The 20,841-nt window shown below is 64.6% G+C and overlaps 1 protein-coding gene across 1 annotated transcript; it reads left to right on the top strand.

Annotated features, from left to right (window-relative positions):
- The first annotated feature begins 1,576 nt into the window (after positions 1–1,576).
- On the top strand, positions 1,577–20,571 carry B4GALNT4 (beta-1,4-N-acetyl-galactosaminyltransferase 4). The gene is made up of 20 exons (XM_065635811.1): positions 1,577–1,727; positions 8,052–8,164; positions 8,970–9,077; positions 9,616–9,711; positions 10,891–10,981; positions 11,314–11,414; positions 11,732–11,799; positions 12,242–12,320; positions 13,299–13,365; positions 14,595–14,726; positions 15,018–15,127; positions 15,432–15,532; positions 15,870–15,952; positions 16,538–17,774; positions 17,907–18,214; positions 18,687–18,840; positions 19,153–19,225; positions 19,308–19,461; positions 19,851–19,977; positions 20,362–20,571. Exons 1-20 carry the CDS (start codon positions 1,577–1,579, stop codon positions 20,474–20,476), a joined length of 3,468 nt encoding a protein of 1,155 aa, XP_065491883.1. The 3' UTR covers positions 20,477–20,571.
- Positions 20,572–20,841: the final 270 nt, after the last annotated feature.

Here is a 20,841-nt window from a genome sequence, read left to right as displayed (position 1 = left end):
CCCCAGGGCCACTGGTGGGGTGGAGACAGGCTGAACTTCGGTCCCCTGGCCGAAGGCTGTGCAAACAGCCGTGCCGGACCCGCAGCCTTTGCTAGAGAGCTGCAAAAAATGGGGAAATAATGGCTTAATTTTCCCGGACGTGCATCTTCAGTGTCTGCAGGGAGAGCCTTGTGCAGAGATCCCCTTCATCCCGGCCTCCTCTTCCTCAGCCCGCTGCAGTGCTCTGTGCGGCTTTGCTTCCTAATGAGGACTGAGCTTCCTGCTCTACCACTTTCCCCACCTGTTTGTCTAGATTGGGCTTAATTAGAAGCTAATTAACCTTCCACATCTGTAAGGGAGCTGAGTGGAGGGAAATGCAAACCAGAGCACTGATGCCCTCTAGTTTCCCCAGCTGCGAATGTGTTTTTTTTCTCGAATAACTGGCTTCCGGCGTGTTTTTGTCCCAGCCCCAAGCTGCAGCGAGGAGGAGCTGCTGCCCCAATTTGTGGAGCGCGAAAGGAGAAAAAAAAACCGCGGAGGTTTTGGCCAGCGCACTGCAGAGGATGAAACCAGCCGGTGCAGCGGTGGAGTGAGTTGTGGCCGGTCTCAGCCCGGCCGGGCACGCGTGGCCCGGGGACCGCAGGGCTGTCACCGCGGAGCAGCCGCGCCAGTGCGGTCCGCGATCCTCCGGCCGCGAGACCCTGGTCGCTGATGGCATAATTAAGTCTTATTGTTAATTACTGTTAGGCTTTGCGCAAGGCGAGCTACAGCCCTTGCGCTTCCCCACTTCTAGAGGGCAGAAGCGGCCTCGGCCCCGGGGATCCCAGGGATCCCCAGACCCCGTGGGATCCCTGCACCCAGCGAGGGGGATCCGGGGATCCCTGCATCTGTTCCCATGGGATGCCTGCACGCAGCCAGGCGGGATCAGGGATCCCTGCACGCAGTCAGGCGGGATCAGGATCCTCGCACCGTGGGATCCCGGCGCGCCGGACCGGGCCCGCAGCCCGCGCGGCGGCCGCGCGGGATCGTACCATTCCCGCCGCGGGGGTCAAGGTCGGGTGGGGCCCCGCCGAGAGGCTGTCACCCGTCCCGCCGGGCCCCGCGGCACGGAGAGCCCTTCCCCTGTCGCCCCGCCGCCGCCCTGCCGTCCGGTCGCGCAGGGACGGGGACAAGGACGGGGACGGCGACACGGGCACCCCCCCGCGCCCCGCATGGCCTCGCCCGCGGCGCCTGGCGGGGATGCCGGCCCGTTGGCGTGGAGACGCGCGGCGCCTCCGCGGGCTCCTCCCCCGCGGGGCACCCATTGGCGGTGGGCCCGCGCGGAGCGCGCTGTGATTGGCCGCCGGTGCCGTCGCTCGGGCTGAGGGGCGTGGCGGGCCCGGCCGCCGCAGCCGCGTTCATTCATTCCCCCGCCCGCGGGTCCGGCGCGCCGGGGCGGCGGCGATGGCCATGGCGATGCACCGGGCGGCCGGGGGGCACCGCGCCGAGCCGCGCCGCCGCCCCGCTGCCCTCGCAGCCGGCCCGTAACCAGCGGGCTGGGCGGGGGGGCCCCATGGGCCGGGGCTAGGCCGGCGGCGGGGGCGATGCGGGCGGCAGGATGCCGCGGCTCCCGGTGAAGAAGCTCCGGAAGCAGCTGAAGCTGCTGCTGCTGCTGGTGCTGCTCACCTTCGCCGTCTGGTTCACCTACCTCCACATCAGCCTGGTGCGCCAGGGCCGCGCCCTGCGCCTCCCCTTCGCCTACGGCAGAGGTAACGGCGCGGGGGGCGGGCGACCCCCCCACCCAGCCGGGGGCAGTGCCGGGGGGCCGCTGCGGCCCCGTCACCCCGCGGTGCGGGGGCTCGGTGGAGTTTGGGGTCCCCCCCAAAGGCGGTGGGTGCCCCCGCCACTCCGGGCTTCCAGAGCATCCCCCAGCCCCGCCGTTACCCCGCGCCCCGGGAGGGACCCCCGGACCCAACGGCCGCTTTCAGCCGCCATCGCCCGGGTGGGTTTGGGGACAGCGGGACCCCACGGCGGGCGCCTCGGCACTGCGCCCCGGCGTTGCGCCTTCGGGGACCAGGATGACCAGAGGAGCCCTAGGAGGGACCCCGTACTGGTCGGGAGTTTTCCGTTCTCCCCCCTTGAACGCCTCTGTCCTCGTTTTTCCGCCCGCCGCCTTGGCTGCGGTGACAAAGAAGGCCATTTATAGCCACTGTCGCTGCTTGGAAGGGGCAAACCCAGCCCTCCCGTCCTTTCCTGACACTTTCTCAGCCCATGCTTCTCCATCAGAGACAAATCCTGCATCCCCCAGCCTGGGCTGGGGCCCGGGGTGCGATCCGGGAGGGGTGGCGATCACCCTATCGTTCAGCCTCATGGTTAATTAGAGGCTTCACGGTTTGTTAGGGTAACGGTTGGACTCGATGATCTTGAGAGTCTCTTCCAGCCAAAATTACGATTCTGTGATTAATTGCTTCCGGCTTTACCCTTGCAGACCTCGCCGGGCTGCTCGAGTGGTGCAAAACTGCCCAAAACGTTTGCCGAGTGAAACTTGAGCTGTAACGTTTCTGGTTGGATTGAACTCGCCTAGCGGTTTTTGTCCTAAAAAAATAGGAAAGAAATGAGAATTGGTGCTTATTTAGGCAAGCAACGGCTTTCCTGAGCGGGTCAGAGCGCTTCTTGAGGCTGGTTTTGGGCAAACCCAAAGTTTCTGGCTGTAGCAGCAGCATGATCCTGCACATTTTTGGGCCTGATGGTTAAATCAGGGAAATGGGGGTAATGCAAATGGGAAAAGCGGGAAATGAGGCTGGTTTTGCATCTCCTCGCAGGGGGGTGTGGGGGGCTGTGCTGCTTGGTTTCCCTCTGGCTGCAGGGTGATGCTTAAGGGAAAAGCCACAAGTTACAGGAGTCTGACCACCAGCAGCTCCTGTGTCCCGCGGTTATCGGGGTGTTAAGGACGGCCCAGGGGGTATTTTCTGGTGGTTCTGCTGAGGTTTGGGTTTGCTCCATGCCGAGGGGAGCGTGGGCATCTTCCCCGGGAAGCTGGACCTCGCGGGGGCTGGATCCTGCCCATCCCCACTGTCCAGGACCAGACTTCGAGGAGATGCTGCTGCTCGCTCTGGGATTTTCCAATCGCTCCTGGGCAAACCTGTGGCAAAGCTGGAGTTCAGGTCCTGCCGAGCGTTGGGTTTGTTTTTGCAGTGCGGTGATGGAGGGGGGTTGCGGGAGGCTGAAAGGGTTTGGTCACATGTAGATGGACCCCAGTCCCAGCAGAGTGGGGGAGCCAGGGAGCTGTTTTAGTTGGAAAAATATTAGAATAAAAAAAAGTATACATATCCAAGGAAAAAAAAAAATATTCAAGAAAAAGCTTGTTGTGGGGGTTTGGGGAGATAGGGAAGGGTTTGGGGCTGAGCAGAGCTGTGCTGGAGGGGCCTCTGGTGTGTCCTGGCCCCAGGTCCCCTAGGGACAGGGGGACGCTTGTGGGGACACTTGTCCCCGGAGGGACAGAGGTGGCTGGGGGGATGTGGGGTTCTGCAGCATCACCATCAGCGTCCAGCTCCTAAAGGTGTCTGAGATTCCCAGGTGACTTTTGGTTTTGGCCAGAACCTGCTGCTGAGGATGCTGCCCAGCTCATGTCAGCTGGCAGAGGATGGATGAAGAAAAGGTTAATTACTCATTAAAGGCAGTATCGCCAAGCAGATGTACTTTCTGGAGGCTGAAAGTGCAGGGCACGAAGGTTTTGGCAGCTCGGGGGCGTGTGAGGTGGGGAGGACCAGCCAAGCAGCGCCGGTGGGGTCTGCAGGGGTTAGGGGGCACAGCGAAGATGTGGGGGGGTTATTTGGGGTCACTCGTGTTCCCTCGGCCCAGCCAGCATCACATGTGGAGCTGGAGCATCTGAGGACTTGGCTGGGAACCGTGCTGTGGCTGCATCCCTGATAAAATAACTCCCCCTTTTCTTATCTCCTACAAGTAGATAATTACCCTTCTCTGCCTAATTGAACACACAGATTCCTCATCTGAAATAATGAGGCTATTACGGTGTTCTCCCGGCTGGAAACCACCCCAAGTCAATGGGGTGGAAATGCTGGTGTGCCAGGTGGAGAGGGAAAAAGAGAAGTAAAAAAAGGAAGAAGAGGGAAAATCTGACAGTGCAACTTCGCGACAGCTGTAGCAGGGGCGCGGGCTGGTGCTGCTCCCCGCTGCCATCGCGCCGCGGCCGTGGTTTGGCGCCGGGGGTGTCGCTGGTGGCGGGAACCAGATTTCGGGGGGGGTTCGCAGCCGGGGGCACAGGGTGGGTGCTGGAGGATGCCCAAGCCACCTCGGGGCTAAAGCAGGAGGCAAACCCCGCGGGGCGTCTTGGTACCTGCGGACACGGCGCTGCCCGGGTTGGGTGTGTGTGACCTCGTGGACTTTGGGAGAGGAACCGCTGGTGTGCGGGACCTGTCGGGGTCCGAGCCCTCCTGAAAACGCTCCGAGCCCGCAGCAGCGACGGGCTGGAGGCTCTTTTGGGTTGGTTCTTTGCTCGGCTCAGCCCATCGCTGCCGCACAGTGTGTCCTTGCCTGTCCCTCCCTGAGGACCCGTCCCTCGGGTCTGGCAGGAGGGAGCAGCTTTGGGGTGGCACGTTTCCCACAAGCTGTGGGGGATAAAGCGTCCCTTTGGGATGGAGCGGTTGAGATGGGCACTTTGCTGTTAACTGGGATGCCGAAACGCTGCAACCCATGGTGAGTCCCGTCCTTTTGTCAGGGCTGCTGGAGCAGGTGGGGATGAGGATGAGGAGGAGCCCTTTGAAGAGGAAAGGCAGCGGGTTTGCAGGGCGGCTGAGCTGCTGTTCCGTCCTTCCCGTCCTTCCCGTCCCTGCCGGCAGAGGCTGCTGTTCTGGGTTCTTCAAAGGTAAAGATGTGGCTCCTCAAAGGGACGACTTGGCTTTGAAGCACGTCTTGGTGGCACCTGTCCCCAGCCCGGCTGCCACCCATCCCCCTGGCATCCGGGGGTCCCCAAAAACGTCCCTTGAGGCCAGGGGAGGTGGGAGCTGCAGGGCTTGGCAGTGAAGAGAAGACCCACAGGAGCCCCGGACACGGGGCAGGGGGACGGTTTTGGCACGTGTCCCTGCAGGACGGGTCGGCACAGGACCCTGGTGACGGCAGAAGGAGCAGAGAGCGAAGCATCTGTTCCCCATTGCTCCCCAGCGCAGAGGCTCTTCCAAGACCTGGCAGATCAAGTCCTTTTAAAAACACTAAAAAAAGACATAAAACCACCCGATAAAAATATTCCCCATCCCCTTTAATGTGGGCATTTGCTGTCAATTAATTTCCTGAGCTGTTTCCCCCCTCTCAGGGCTTCTTTTGAAGTCTCCATTAACTGCAGAGCTGTCGATGCTCTGCAGCAAGCCGAGGTCACCCGTCACCCTGCTGTGTTGGGGACAAAGGCAGGTCCGTGTGGAAGGGACCTTGGGAAGCCTCGGTGTTGGGTCCCTCGGCTGCTCGGCGCTTCTCCGGCCCGGCTGTGCCGTGGTGGAGCCGAGCACCTTCGGGAGCGTCCTGGAGGGGACGTGGAGGGACCACGGGAGGGACGAGCAGCCGCCTCGAGGTGTCGGTGGCTGGTTGGCTTGGCAGTGGTGGGAGCCAGGGACGTTGGCTGGGCACCGGGATGATGGATGGAGGATAGAGATGGTTGGGTGATGGAGCTGGCCAAGAGCCGGCTGTTGCCGGCGGGAGCGCACAGTGCCATGTGCAGGAGCATTCCTGGGGGGCTGCGTCTGGGTTATCCCTGGGTGACAGGTCTGGGGACGTGGCAGGTGAGCGCAGAGCGAGGTCACAGCGAGTGGCTGCGGAGGGGACTCCTTAGCAGCAATTAGGAGATGCAGGAGGCAGCGTGAGCGAGGGGCATCTCTGCCCACGCCGGAGGGTTTGGAACGGCTCCAGGGAGCTGCAGGAGCAATCCCGGCTCCGAAGCGCTGAAGAAAGGGGCTGTGTTCGAAAGGGGCTGTGTTCGGGTGAGGCAGCGGGCGGGAGAGGAAGAGGAGGGCGGAGGAGGCAGGAGGTGCCGCTGAAAGGCTCTCTGTGCTCCCGGAGCGGGGCGGCGCGGGGGGGTTGTGTGACCAGGATAACAGGACCTCACCGCCCCGCGCCGGGCAGTGGGTTGATGCTTGGTCCCTGTCCTGTGTCCCCATCCTGAGGACACCGCCAGCTCGTTGTCCGGGGGCTGTGGTGACCCACAGTGGGTCTGTGCGACGGCGGGAGCATCTCCTGCCCGCCCCGCCACGGCTCCGAAAGCATCGGCAGCGGGAAGAGCTCTCGGCACATCCCTGCCGAGCATCCTCGGGTAATGCTGTCCCCGGGCCAGCACACCCCTTGTGTCCTCCAGACCTCCCCCCATCCCCTCGGCCCCGCCACCTGCCTTTCTGCAGCTCTTACTGGTGCTTGAAAAAGCACAAGAGGCAAATGAGCAGAATTAGAGCGTGGTGGTGCTGGCCCTGCATCCCGGGCTGGGCACAGCTCACAGACCGGCCCGGAGGACGTGGAGGAGGAAACCACACCAGGAAAACCCCAAATTCCCCTTCTCCCTGCTCTTCTCACACCCCTGACCGGCTCCTCTCTCGCTAGATGAGGTTCAGACAAAAGGGGCTCGAGCGTTTTGGGGCAGCCAAGCGATGCCGGTGGGTATGAGGTGCTGGCCTTTCGTTCTCTCACCAAGGGATGCTTATTTCCCGTTCCCACACAGGCTGATGAGCATCTGGGTGTTTGGCTCAGGTTGCCCTTGACTTTCCTAGCCGGTGTTTAAATCGCAGGGGGATAAATGTTGGCGCAGAAGCCTGGAAGCCTTTTCCAGGGCTTTGCTGGCACTTTGGCTCCTCCTGGCACGGGGATGCTGCTCGGAGTGAGCACTTGTGTCCCCCCGAGAGGGTTTTGCTGGGGGCACATGGGCTGAGCCCGTCAGAGCAGACATGGCATTTCACTGAGATGCAAACCATAGAATCACAGAATAGTTTGGGTTGGAGGGACCTCCCCAGGTCCCCCAGTGCCCCCCTGCCATGAGCAGGGACATCGGCACCAGCTCAGGTTGCTCAGAGCCCCGTCCAGCCTGGCCTGGGGTGTCTCCAGGGATGGGCAACCCAAGCAGGGAGCACAAGCTCCTCCTCATGGCACCGACTGACGCACGGACCAGCGCCGGGGGAATAACGCTGTCCCCAGCGCTCTGTGCTGGAGCAGCAGCCTCTGCAGCCTCAGTACAGCCAGGATCGGCTTTATCTGCACGCCTGTGCTGGCAGGAGCACCCCGGCAGTGATTGGGGGCTGGCGAGAGGAGGGTGCTGGGTCCAGTCCTGCTACCCCTGCGGTGCTTCCCTCACCTGCTGTGGGGGCGCGGGGTGGCGGGGCGCGGGGTGGCGGGGCGCGGGGTGGAGGGGCGCGGGGAAGCCAGGGAAGGGCGCAGGGGGAACTGAAGCTGGCAGGAGCAGCCGGGGCTGCCGGGCTGCAGAAGGGCCGGAGCAGCACAAGGGGCTTCAGAGCCGAGTATCCTGTCCCTGTGCGGGGCACACGGGATCTGTGCCGCCGTCTCCCAGGTGGCGCTGGTTGTGGCGGCTGAATGCTGATGGCACAGGAGGCGTGTGGTGGGGGCTCTGTCTGACCCCGGTTTTGGGGTGTCTGTCCAAAGCATAAGAGACCCAGCTGCTGTGGCAGAGAAAGGAGATGTGCCCTCTCCAAAAAACTAGTACATTTTCCAAGTGTGCACTGTTATTGTGGTGGAAGCTGGTTATTTTAATGCCAGGAAGGAAGTGTGTTTTCAAGTGAGCTGTCCCTCGGGAGCACGAGGGAGCTGCAAGGGGAGCTGGGGTTGGGGGTAATTAACACAGCATGTGGTAATGAAGTTGTGCGCGGGGCTGTTAGCCAGGTCTGCGATGGTGCCGTTGGTGTGGGGCTGGGAGGTTTGGGGACAATATGTCTGGGGGTTCGTTCCCCCCTTTCCAGCCCTGCCGGGAGCATTGGCTGGGGCAGCACCTGCGTGTCCCCGTGCCAGGCGAGGGGTGTCCCCAGAGAGGAGCAGCGCCGGCATGGGGACGCGGGCGGTGTCTGGGTGTCACCCCGTCCTGCTCCCCGCAGATGGCGAGCGGCCCGGGGAGGTGACGGGTCCCGGCAGGCGGCCGGCGGCGCAGGCAGCGGCACGGCACAGCAGGGCTGAGGACTCCAGCGAGAGCCGCGAGGACGAGCCGATGGTAACGGGGGACAGGGAGGGACCCGGGGGTCGCTGGTCCCAGTCCCCTGCCCAGCTCACAGCCGCCAGAGCAGCTCCAGGGGTGGAGGGGGCACCAGCTCTGGTTCTGCTCGGTGGCCCTCAGGTGGATCAGAAACTCCCTGATGTCCCACGGGCGCCGTTGGTGCTGTCCCTTTACCCACGGACGCTGGTGCTGTCCCTTTACCCACGGACGCTGGTGCTGTCCCTTTACCCACGGACGCTGTTGGTGCTGTCCCTTTACCCACGGACGCTGTTGGTGCTGTCCCTTTACCCACAGACGCCGTTGGTGCTGTCCCTTTACCCACGGACGCTGTTGGTGCTGTCCCTTTACCCACGGACGCTGGTGCTGTCCCTTTACCCACGGACGCTGGTGCTGTCCCTTTACCCACGGACGCTGGTGCTGTCCCTCGGGGAGCAGGGCAGCATCCCGCTGCCTCCCGCCGTGAGCAGATGTAGGGATCGCTCCTACTCTTTTGGGGACAGAGCCCAAAATATTCCATTTCCAGCCTGTCAGAGAGGCTGAGCATTTTGAATGAACAGAAAACTCACTGTTTTGGAGAAGTTTCTCCCCTCAGCAGAGGAAGGGAAGTGAGTTTAGCTGGAACATCTGGAAACTGCTCCCCAGGACACCTTGCCAAGACTTTCCTGCCTCCCCGTCCCTGCTTTCCCTCGCTGTTCCCCTCGGTTCGGCAGTGCTTGGTGTCCGAAACAAGACGTTTGGATCTGGGGAGCCCTCTGCGAGCGTGGGGCTGACCCGACCCCCGTCTGTCCCCCCGTTCCCGCAGGGCGAGGGGCAGGACCTGGACGGCTGGTTTGCCCGAGGCCGCGGCTCCGAGCGGGCCCCCTCGCGCCCCCTCAACCTGACCCGGCAGCCCCTGCCCTGGAGCCAGCAGGTGGGTGGCAGCGGGTGACGGCGCAGGAGGGGGTTCCCAGGGGAGTCACCCCCGCCTCGGTGGGCACCCCGCGTCCCCGCAGCTCCAGAGCCACGTCCAGCGGCCCCCTCGTGCTCTGTGTCGCCGTCCCGGGGCTCTGCCAGTCCTGGGGTGCATGAGGATGAGCTCCTGGGGGTCGTGCCGGGGTGTCAGCCCCTCCTCGGCCTGCGAGGGGACAGGGGGACATCTGGCCGCGTGTCCTCTCCAGATGGGTCCATCCTGGTGCTGGTGGGATGGGGGCTGGGTGAAGGACGGGGTCAGGATTTTGGCGCTGTACCCAGACAGCATCCGTTGTCCACATGCACGGCAGCAGGAGGGTTGTGTCCTGGGGCCGGCGTTGTCACCCTGCGGCTGGCACAGGGCTGGGAGCTTGGCCCCTCCTCGGTGTCACCGCGGGAGAGCCAGGGCCAGGCGGCGTGACACCCGCGGTTCTGCCTGCCCTGATGCTGTCCCTGGGGGGACACACGCGAGGACCCCCTGACCCCGTCCCGTCCCGCAGTACAAGGGGAAGGCCAACCTGCACGTGTTCGAGGACTGGTGTGGGGGGGCCGTCCGGCACCTGCGCAAGAACCTGCACTTCCCGCTCTTCCCACACGTGAGTGCCAGCCGGGGCGGGGTGCTGCGGGTCTCCGTGGGGTGCTGTGGGTCCCCGTGGGGTGCTGTGGGTCCCCGCGGGGTGCTGTGGGTCCCCGTGGGGTGCTGTGGGTCCCCGCGGGGTGCTGTGGGTCCCCGTGGGGTGCTGCGGGTCCCCATGGGGTGCTGTGGGTCCCCGTGGGGTGCTGTGGGTCTCCATGGGGTGCTGTGGGTCCCCGCGGGGTGCTGTGGGTCTCCATGGGGTGCTGTGGGTCCCCGCGGGGTGCTGTGGGTCCCCGTGGGGTGCTGTGGGTCTCCATGGGGTGCTGTGGGTCCCCGCGGGGTGCTGTGGGTCTCCATGGGGTGCTGCGGGTCCCCGCGGGGTGCTGCGGGTCCCCGCGGGGTGCTGTGGGTCTCCATGGGGTGCTGTGGGTCCCCGCGGGGTGCTGTGGGTCCCCATGGGGTGCTGCGGGTCCCCGCGGTGTGCTGTGGGTCTCCATGGGGTGCTGCGGGTCCCCGCGGTGTGCTGCGGGTCCCCATGGGGTGCTGCGGGTCCCCGCGGTGTGCTGCGGGTCCCCGCGGGGTGCTGTGGGTCCCCGCGGGGTGCTGTGGGTCTCCATGGGGTGCTGTGGGTCCCCGCGGGGTGCTGTGGGTCTCCATGGGGTGCTGTGGGTCCCCGCGGGGTGCTGTGGGTCCCCATGGGGTGCTGTGGGTCCCCGCGGGGTGCTGTGGGTCTCCATGGGGTGCTGTGGGTCCCCGCGGGGTGCTGCGGGTCTCCATGGGGTGCTGTGGGTCCCCGTGGGGTGCTGTGGGTCCCCATGGGGTGCTGTGGGTCCCCATGGGGTGCTGTGGGTCCCCGCGGGGTGCTGTGGGTCCCCGCGGGGTGCTGTGGGTCCCCATGGGGTGCTGTGGGTCCCCGCGGGGTGCTGTGGGTCCCCGTGGGGTGCTGTGGGTCCCCATGGGGTGCTGTGGGTCCCCATGGGGTGCTGCGGGTCCCCGCGGGGTGCTGCGGGCCCCTGCTGGCTCTGGGCTCAGTCCCTGGCAGGTAGATCCCAGCAGAGTGGGGATGGAGGGAGCGGTGGGTGGTGGTGGGACCTCCCTGTTCCCTCTGGCGCTGGGGACCCTGGCGTGACTGGGAGGAGGTGGGATGGTGACGCTGGTGCTCATGAGCCGGGGCGCGAACTGTTCGTGTCCCCTGCAGACCCGCACCACGGTGAAGAAGCTGGCTGTGTCGCCCAAGTGGAAGAACTACGGGCTGAGGATCTTCGGCTACATCCACCCCTTCAAGGATGGTGAGTGCTGGAGCCTGTTCTCCTGCAGCAGTGTGGGGAAGCTGCCTCCGTCCCCCTTCTGGGGCCACACGAGGACACGAAGGCTCCTGGGGACAGTCCCCAAGCCCTGGCTCCCACTGGGAGGGGCTTTCTGGAGCAAAGGCCCTTTTCCCCGGTCGCTTCGAAGGGAGGCAAGGCCCTGATCCCATCAGGACGGAGCCACGTTTGGGGTCCAGGTGGCCCCGTCACCCCTCTCTGCCCGTGTTTCCCGTCTCACACGAGGCACCGGCCGGGCCCGCGTCCCCAGCGCTGCAGGATCCCTCCCTGGTGACCTTCTCCTTTGCTCCCCACAGGGGATTTCCAGTTTTCTGTGGCATCGGATGACAATTCTGAGTTCTGGCTCAGCTCCGACGAGAGCCCGTCCAACTCGCGGCTGGCTGCGTTCGTGGGCAAGGTGTGCGCTGTCGTCCTTGTCCCTCCGCCTGTCCCCAACCAGGGGTGCCCCGCTCGCACCGCGAGCATCTCCCCTTGGGTACCGCGTTCCCAGCGTGCTGATACCCACCCGAGTGCCTCCTGGGGGTCCCAGGCGCCCAGTTAACCATGTCCCAAACCGAAGGCTGCTCTTCAGCTACTGCAAATTTTCCTTTTTACAAGTCTCTCTGCTGCAGCAGCTCTCAGAGGCAACGTGCAGCGTCCATACGTGACTTTGCCCCTGGTTCGCTGGGTGCCGGGTGTCCCCGGTGCTCTCACAAGTCCCTCTTCCCTCCCCAGCTGGGCACCGAGTGGACGGCGCCGGGGGAGTTCACCAAATTCAGCTCCCAGGTGTCCAAGCCCCTGCGGTGAGTGTGTCCTGGATGGGGGGGACATGGGGAACGTGGAGCTGCTGGTGCCCCACGGCCTGTCCCGGGGACGTGGGGCAAGATGGAGCTGCTGGCCCCATGCAGCCCCATTCCCCCTTCCCTGGGGGCACCCCGGCCACCATCCCTGCCCAAAGGGGCTCTGGGCTGGCCAGCAGCGGGACCACCCGTGTCCCCAGGGCTGGGGGTGCTGTGGCGCAGCCACGTCTGAGGTGATGAGGTGGGGACAGGGATCCCCCGATCTCCCGAAGCTCCTCAGCAGCGGGTGGGGGATCAGACACCCCATCACGCCGCCCCGGGAAGGTTTAGCTGTGAGTGAGCAGGACAGAGAGGCTTTCCCGAGATGTCCCCCTGGCAGGAGCTCCCGTGGTGTGGTAGCGGTGGCTCAGCGGTGGTTTCTAGCCGGCCCTTTCCCTCCCCGCAGCCTCATGGCCTCCAGACGTTACTACTTCGAGCTGCTCCACAAACAGGACGACCGAGGCTCGGACCACGTGGAAGTTGGTGTGAGTGAATGTCCCCAGTGCGGGCCCTGTCCAAGGCTGGTCCTGGCAGGAGCCAGTGCCAGGGCTTTTCCTGACGCACATTAAAACCCTTTACGTGTCCCCCCTTTACGCCCCCCTCCCTTCTCTGTCTGCCCCGGCGCCCACAGAGCAGCTGGCGGAGGGGACAGGGGGACATGTCCCCTGGGGGCTCCTGCCCAGAGGAGCCCATTGCCGGGGGCCAGGAGAGCCCGGAGGTGTCAGAGCAGAGCGGGGCGCCCAGGACACCCGGCTGGCTTGTGTCCCCGTGCCGGGGTGGGAGGGACGCCGGGATGATGGAGCGAGTCTCTTTTTCTTTATGCCTTAGGGACACCCTTGGTTTCAGATCGGGACCTGCCTGCTCTGGAGCTGGGCTGTCTTTGGGAGGGGAAGATGTTGGCTCGTTAGCAAAGGTTTCCTCTCTCCCAAGCGCTCATTAATCACTGGAGCCACACTCGTGCCAGCAGAGCACCAGGGGCTGCCAACACCCCTTCCTCGTGCCTCCCTCCTCCTCCTCACCCACCTCGCCCTGCTCCATCCCATCGCCCCGATAAGATCTGCATTTTGTGAAAAACAAATACATGGGGGAGATGTATTTTTGCTGGAGGTGGGGAAACCTTTCAGATGTGCAGAAAGAAACAACAACAAAGCGGGACCCTGATGTGTCTCTGCCTGCGGGTGTTGATGCGCTTGTCAGGACAAAGGCTCCAGACTTGCGTGTAAAATGCGGGTGGTTAAATGGGTGTGGGGGCTGTGAGACCCCCCCGAGTCAATGTGAACTGGCCCTGTCTGCTGTCATCATGTGTCACGCAGGACCTGTCCTCTCCCTGTCCCTCCGTGCAGGGTTGGGATCAGCACGGGCACGTTTCTGGAGCTGGGGATGCTGAAGGGCTGGGGTGGCAGCTGCATTGCAAACCACTGCCCCCTCCCACTCACCCTCCATCCCCTTTTATTTTTCTCCAGTGGAGAGTTTTCCTCCCCAGCTTGAAGTTTGAAGTGATTGACTCCTCCTACATCTCCCTGTACACGGGTAAGGGCCACGTGTGGCTGCTGCGGCGAGTGAGATCCCGGGAAATCAGATCGCAGGGGAAAATCTGCACCCCCCAAGTCCCCAGAGCTGCTGTGGGGTGTCAGGGGCTGCGATACGGGCGGTGATGCTGGGGCTGTGCTGTGTCCCTCTAAAAACGGGACGCAGAGGTGACAGCTCTCCTGGCGCTCCAGCCTTGTCCCTGGCCCCTCAGCCTGGCCCTGAGTTATGAGGAGCTGTCGTGTGAGCGGGGATGGATGGCGCAAGGTTTAATTAAATCTATAGATCTTCTGCTTCCTGCCCTGGCCCTGGCAGCACGAAAGGGCTTGATAGATGGGTCCTGCCCCCGCGCTCGCTGCACCGGGGGACCAGTCATCAAACACACCCGGGAAGGTGTCGATAAGGCAGGAGGGGATGGACAGCAGGCGGGATCGATGGGAAAAGAGGGATGGAGGAGGATTGCTGGTTGATGCAGCTGCCCATGAGATGGATGACGTGCAGATAAATTCTAGCCACGCTCCGTCAGCACTGGAGCAGCTCTTTCCACTTCTCTTTCCCACTTGCACAGCAGCATCCCGGGGCGAAGCACGAGCATCCTCCTCCCTTCCCTTTCCCTGGGCATTCCCAGGGGTGCAGCCCGGCTTTGGGGACATCTGGGGAGCCTTTCCCTGCTGCAGGTGGAGAATACAGGGCTGGGAAGGGGGCTCCCGTGTGGCTCCTGGGCAGGAGCACCCATGGGTGCTGGGGACAGGCGGCTCTGAGTGTGGCCGCGGTGACCGGAGCAAGGTGACCTCCCTCGGGAGGGCCTGGGGGCTGGTTGATGGCCAAGGACGATGTGCCACCCTTGTCCCTGAGCAGCAGCCAAGCCCAGCTCACGTGGTGTTCACCCGCACCTCTGCGGGGAGAACGTTGGCGGCTCCGTTCCCTTGTCCTTGGGAGGTAAAACCCCTGCATGTCCCCACCCCTTGTCCCTGAGTGAAGTGAGCGATGCTGAGATCGGCTGTACCCTTGAAATCTTGGTGCTCATTAGCTGATGGCACTAATCATTAGGCTGATTAGCCATGGGGTCTGCCGTTGTGCAAACACATTGGCTGCCTGTGTCCCCCGGGAGCAGGAGGAACCCGCGATCCTGAGCCCCTCCAGGAGGGATGGTGGGGTTGGAGGTGCCACCTCGGGGGATGCTCTGGGACAACGTGTGCCCGTGGGGCTCAGCCCTGTCCTCTGCCCCGCAGACGAGTCGTCCCTGAAGATGAACCACGTGGAGCACATCCCGCAGAGCCCGGCCAGCCACAGCGGTGCCCGCCTCTGGGACGCGCACGGGGCCGACATGCTGAGACCCGACCCCAGGGACACCTTCTTCCTCAGTAAGGGGCTGGGGCGGGTCCCCGCACGGCTCCGGGGGGAAACGTGGGAGGGAAGAAGGCAGGACCTGGCTGTCACAGGCACCCCGAGCATCCCCCCTAACTTCTGCCCAGCTCTGGGCTGAAGGGCACCTCTGCTAGGGGCCCCAGGGGACAAGTTGGGACAGTTTGGGCACAAAAGGTGAGGTGGGCTGGGCTGGGGGGGTGGCAGGGGACAGGCTGGGGGGGTGGCAGGGGACAGGCTGGGCTGTGGCAGGGGACAGGCTGGGCTGAGCCACTGCCACTTCTCGCCAGCCCCTGCGATCGAGCCGTCCCGCGTGGAGGACGTGCTGGTGCCCTGCGCCTACAGCCCCAGCTACGTGGTGAAGGATTTCCCCATCGCCCGCTACCAGGGCCTGCAGTTCGTGAGTGTCAGCTGGGATGGGGTCACGCTGCCGCGGGTGACATCGTGAGATAGAGCACTCTGCCCCTGCTCCAGGGCACGGCTGGTCCCTGCTGGTTAAAATCCAGAGGAAAGTGTCTCTGGGTGGAGGATCAGGCTGAGCTTCCCCACCTCGACCCAAAAGGGCTGGAGTTAATGCCCAGCGGGGTGTTTGAGGCGCTGGGGGTCACCTCGGCGTTGAGGGGCCGCCCCGGTGGCCGCGGGTCCGTGGCTCCTGGTGTCCCCGCAGCTCTGCGCCGGGTGCCAGCGCCTGCTCCTGTGCCCAGGTCTACCTCTCCTTCGTGTACCCCAACGACTTCACGCGCCTCACGCACATGGAGACGGAGAACAAGTGCTTCTACCGGGAGTCCCCCCTCTACCTGGAGAAGTGAGTGTGGGGTGCTGTGTGGTGCGTGGGGTGCTGTGCGGCGCGAGGGGTGGCTGATGTCCGCAGGGCGCTGGAAAGATGGTGCTGCGATGCTGCTTCCTCAGCCGCGTGTGCCCGAGCCCTGTCTCCGCGGCAGGGCCACCCCCAGGCTGGCTCCCGGCCCGTCTCCCGGGCACGCAGCAGCCTGAGCCCTGGCAGCGCTCCCAGGTCTGGCACCCAGCTGTGCCCGGGCAGCTGTTCCACCCGGCACACGTGGGCTGGCGTGTGTGCGGGCACGTCCCGCCGTGCGTGCCCCTCCCTTATCTGCGGGACCTCGTCCTTCCTCGCTGTCTCCCAGGTTTGGTTTTTACAAGTACATGAAGATGGATGAGGAGGAGGAGGATACGCGCCAGCGAGCGTTCCTGTTCCTGGGCGCAGACAGTGAGTCACCCGCCGCTCCCCCCGCAGCGTTCGGGCATCTCCCGGCAGCTGGCACGGGCTGAGCCTGGCATCCCGCCCACAGCCCCCCGCTCGGGGACGCGGCTCTGGGGTGTCCCCAGCCATCCAGGGGCTCGGGGGACCGGACTGTGCTTGTCCCCGAGCAGCCCCATGTGCTCTGCGGTCGCACATCCCGCTGGCTCAGCCCCGAAGCCGCTGGCAGGTTCATCTCTTGCTGGAGACCAGTTCGGTGTCCTTGTCTCGGGCCAGCCCGCTGCAGGGCTGTGCCGGCCAGGACCCTCGGGGTAACAGGACGAGTGGAAACGGCCTCAAGTTGCACCAGGGGAGGTTGAAGTTGGGTCTGGGGAACAATTTCTTCCCCAAAGGGCTGTGGGGCATTGGAACCAGCTGCCCAGGGCAGTGCTGGAGTCACCATCCCTGGAGGGGTTGGACAGACGGAGATGAGGTTCTCAGGACATGGGGCAGTGCCAGGGGTGGGTTATAGTTGGACTCGAAGATCTTGAGGGTCTCCTCCAACCAAAACGATTCTGTGATTCTGTGGTGTTTATCTCCGCCTTTACTCCCCAGATTTCCTGGAGGATGAGGAGGAGGAAGGAGCAGACAGCCCGGAGCCCACAGACCCAGCTCCCCACACCAAGAAGAGCTTTGGGCCGGTACCCAAGGGGAAGGAGGCGCTGCCGGTCACCGGGGCTGACAGGGACGACCTGGACTATGAGAGCTTTGGCCACCGGCAGGGCCGGGCCGAGGACAGCACAGCCGGGCAGGCGGGGGGATGGAGCCCGTCCCACCTGGCCAGCACCAGCCCGGTGACCGTCCCTGTCCCCGCGGGGGACACGGACCCCACGCCCGAGCAGCTCCGTGGGCGGATGCTCAGCTGGTTACCGCAGTATCCCAGCAAGGGCGAGGAGGATGAACTGGGGCTGCTGGCGTCTCCCAAGCGTGCCGGGGCGCTGAGCATCCAGCCCCACCTCTCTGCTCCCATCTTCGGTGGCAAAGCCAAAGCGCCGGGTCCCAGCAAGGCTGCAGCACCCAGGGAGGACAAAAAGCCCCAGAAAGCCCCGGAAAAGGTCTATGTGACCAGACTGCAGCCGGGGAAGCGCAGAGCCCCGGCCCAGGAACTGGCCTTCCCCAGCATCTTCCTCTACCCCAAGGCTCTGAGGAAAGTCCATCTCCGCTCCAGGCCCCCACAGAAACACCCTGTGGCCCCCAGCAAGCTCCGGGCCCGCCCTGGCCACCGCAGCCCCTGGCTCCTCAGCAACATGTCCAGGGACAGGGACCCTGCCCGGCGCCAGGGCGCGCGGGCGGGTGGCAGGAGGTGGGAGCGTCTGTCCCGGCTGGGGACGGAGCGGCGGGGGCTGCCCGGCCTCCTGGCCCTGGGGACTGGCGGGCTCTTCAGCCGGGAGACCCGCGGGGACACGACGCCTGCCCCGGGCAGGACAGCGGCCACCACCGATTACAACTCCTCCGAGGCCACGCGCTCGGAGGGGACGCGGGTGACATCCTTTCTGAAGATGTCGGAAACAACGGCGTCCCAGCAGGAGGAGGGAAAGGGCCCAGAGGAAGAGGAGGAGGAGGAGGAGGTGTCGGACTACAGCTACGAGGCCGGGGAGCTGCAGCCGGGCTGGCTGGAGGACTCCATCAACTGGCAGAGGACGTTCAGCGTCAGCTCCGTGGACTTCGAGCTCCTGCGCTCCGACTGGAACGACCTGCGCTGCAACGTCTCGGGCAACCTGCAGCTGGGCGAGAGCGAGGTGGTGGACGTGGTGGCCCAGTACATGGAGAAGCTCAACGAGAAGAACGGCGGGTAGGGGCACACGGGTGGGAGGTTGGGGGAACGCTCCTTCGCGTGCTGGGCTCCTTGGGGCTGGGTGAGCTGGGTGGTGGGGAGCAGAGCTCGCAGTGATGGTGCTTCTAAGTGCTTCTCCTTCCCCCGCAGCATCTACACCCTCCTGCGGATCGTCAACGTGGAGAAGCGCCGGGACACGGCGCGGGGGAACCGGTACCTGCTGGAGCTGGAGCTGGCGGAGCGGGGCCAGCGCACGGTGCGGCTCTCCGAGTACGTCTACGTCCTCCTGCACCAGGGCCAGCGGGACGACAGCGCCGAGGCCAACGCCGAGGGGCCGGCCCCGAGGGCCACCGATGCCCCCCCCGGCACCTGGAGTGTCCTCTACGGCAAACCCGTCCTGTGCCGGCCCCTGCGGCTCAGCTGGCGGCAGGACGTCATGGTGCACTTCGTGGTGCCCGGTAGGTGACGGCAGGACGTGTCCCTGCTGCTCCCTCTGCCCTCGGCAGCCTCTGGTGGGAGGACGGTGATCCTGGGCTGGCCCAGGGGCGTGAGGTTCGTTCTTGTTATAAGGACGTGACGAAACGGCCTCAAGCTGTGCCGGGGGAGGTTTAGGTCGCATATTAGGAGAAATTTCTTCTTGGAGAGGGTTGTGAAGCACTGTAACAGGCTGCACAGGGCAGTGGCGGAGTCACCATCCCTGGGGGGGTTTTACATGGAGATGAGGTTCTCAGGGACTTGCTTTAGAGGTGGCCTTGGTGGTGTTAACGGTTGGACTCAATGACCTTGAGGGTCTCTTCCAACCAAACCGATTCTGTGATTTTCTGAGACGCTGAGGTTCTCTCTCCTCAGAGGGCTGTTGGGGTGGGGGGGGACGGGGCTGCTCTGGGACCCCGCGGGGACCTGAGGGACTTTTCTGGCTGTGTCCGGCAGTGAAGAACCAGGCCCGCTGGGTCCAGCAGTTCATCTCCGACATGGCCCACCTGCACGGGGCCACCAAGGACGCCAACTTCAACGTCATCCTGGTGGACTTTGACAGCGATGACATGGACGTTGAGAAGGCCCTGCGGGATGCCCGGCTGCCTCGGTAACCCCTCCATGAGCTCTGGTCCCACTCTGCTCCCCCGGGGGTCTGCGGGGCTCCTCGTGGTGGGATGTGCCATCCTCGTGGTGCTCGTACAACCCACCGTGAGCTCTACCTCACCACCCCTCTCCTCCTCCTTTTGGGGATTTAAATGTGTTTCCCACACGGAGGAGCTGGGGATACAGAAACCTCCTTGGCAGGAGCTGTAGGCACCTGACCTCTTCCCGAGAAGGTCTCCTGTTCTTGCTGGTGTCCCTGTCCCCTTGGCCGTGTCCCTCTCGGTCACCAGCACTGACCGCCCTGTCCCCTCTCCAGGTACCAGTACCTGCGGCGCACGGGGAACTTCGAGCGCTCGGCCGGGCTGCAGGCTGGCGTGGACACGGTGGAGGTGAGCGCGGCAGCAACCAGCCCTGGCCGCGGCAGCTCTCCTGTCACCCTGACCCTCCGCTGGTGTCTGTCCCCTCGCACAGGACGGGCACAGCATCGTGTTCCTCTGCGACCTGCACATCCACTTCCCCGCCAACATCCTGGACAGCATCCGCAAGCACTGCGTGGAGGGCCGGCTGGCCTACGCGCCCATCGTCATGCGCCTGGGCTGCGGCAGCTCCCCAAGGGAGCCCAACGGTGAGCCCGTCCCCTCGCCGCGGCGCCCGTCCCCTCGCCGCAACACGCATCCCCTTGCTGCGACGCCCGTCCCGCTGGAAGTGTCCCCCACCTGCCCCAGGGGGCTGTGGTTTGGTTCACAGCTGCGCAGGGAGGAGGACGAGGATGGGCTGTGTTTGCTCCGAGATGGGATTTGAGCCCAAAAGTGATCGAGGCGCAGTGGGTGTGATGTCTCCAAAACAGGGCTGTCACCTGGTGCACCCCTGTGGAGGTGACAGCGAGGGGATGGAGCCGTGATGGGACCGGGTTGGGGACAGGGTGTTCCTGTGGCTCTCCTGTGGCAGAGGGGACACCCTGGGGACTTGGGGTCCCCCGTACCCCTCACCTCATCGCTCTCTTTCCCCCCCAAGGCTACTGGGAGGTGAATGGCTTCGGCCTCTTCGGCATCTACAAGTCGGACTTTGACCGCGTGGGAGGGATGAACACAGAGGAGTTCCGGGACCGCTGGGGCGGGGAGGACTGGGAGCTCCTGGACAGGTGAGGCGGGGAGGACTGGGAGCTCCTGGACAGGTGAGGCGGGGAGGACTGGGAGCTCCTGGACAGGTGAGGCGGGGAGGACTGGGAGCTCCTGGACGGGTGAGGCTGGGAGGACTGGGAGCTCCTGGACGGGTGAGGCTGGGAGGACTGGGAGCTCCTGGACGGGTGAGGCTGGGGGTCCTGGCACGACCAAGCCCCTGGGGCAGGGCTGGCCGTGTGGATTTGGGGACATCCCCTGGGACAGCTGTTGTCCCTCCATCCGGCTGGCTTATGACTTACGGGGCAGCGAAGGGGCAAAGCCCCTTCAGGAGGGGAGACTTCAGGAGGCCCACATCTGTCCCCCCCCAGCGTGTCCCCCCTGAGCGTGTCCCCATCTGGCCACAGGGTCCTGCAGAGCGGGCTGGAGGTGGAGCGCTTGCGTCTCAGGAACTTCTACCATTACTACCACTCCAAGCGCGGCATGTGGAACGCCCGCAGCAAGAAGCCCCCCAAGGACTAGTGCCCCGAGCCCGGCCACCGACCCCTCTGCGCCTGGAGCCAGGTCACCGCGGTCCCCGGTTGTCCCCAACCTCTGCCGCCACGCTCGGTGCTGGCATGGAGGGCACCCATACATGAACCGTGGTTATTTTGGGGAGGGGGGAGCGGGGAGGGTGAAAGTGGGTGGTGATTTTTTTTCTTAAGGGTCTAATTTCTTAGAAATGAATTTATTAACTCATTAGCAGCAGGGCAAGGGGCATCCTGCGGTCAGAGGGTAAGGCCTCCGTGGTGGTCCCAGGGCTGGGGGTGCCTGGATTCTGCTGGCTCTGCAGCCCTTCTGTTGGGTCACCCCCCCAAACACACCCTGTCCCTGCGCCAGGCTGGGAG

This window comes from Caloenas nicobarica, chromosome 5 (assembly GCF_036013445.1).
Source record: "Caloenas nicobarica isolate bCalNic1 chromosome 5, bCalNic1.hap1, whole genome shotgun sequence".
In the NCBI taxonomy this organism is placed as follows: Eukaryota; Metazoa; Chordata; class Aves; order Columbiformes; family Columbidae; genus Caloenas; species Caloenas nicobarica.
This window is presented reverse-complemented; position numbering and strand designations above follow the sequence as displayed.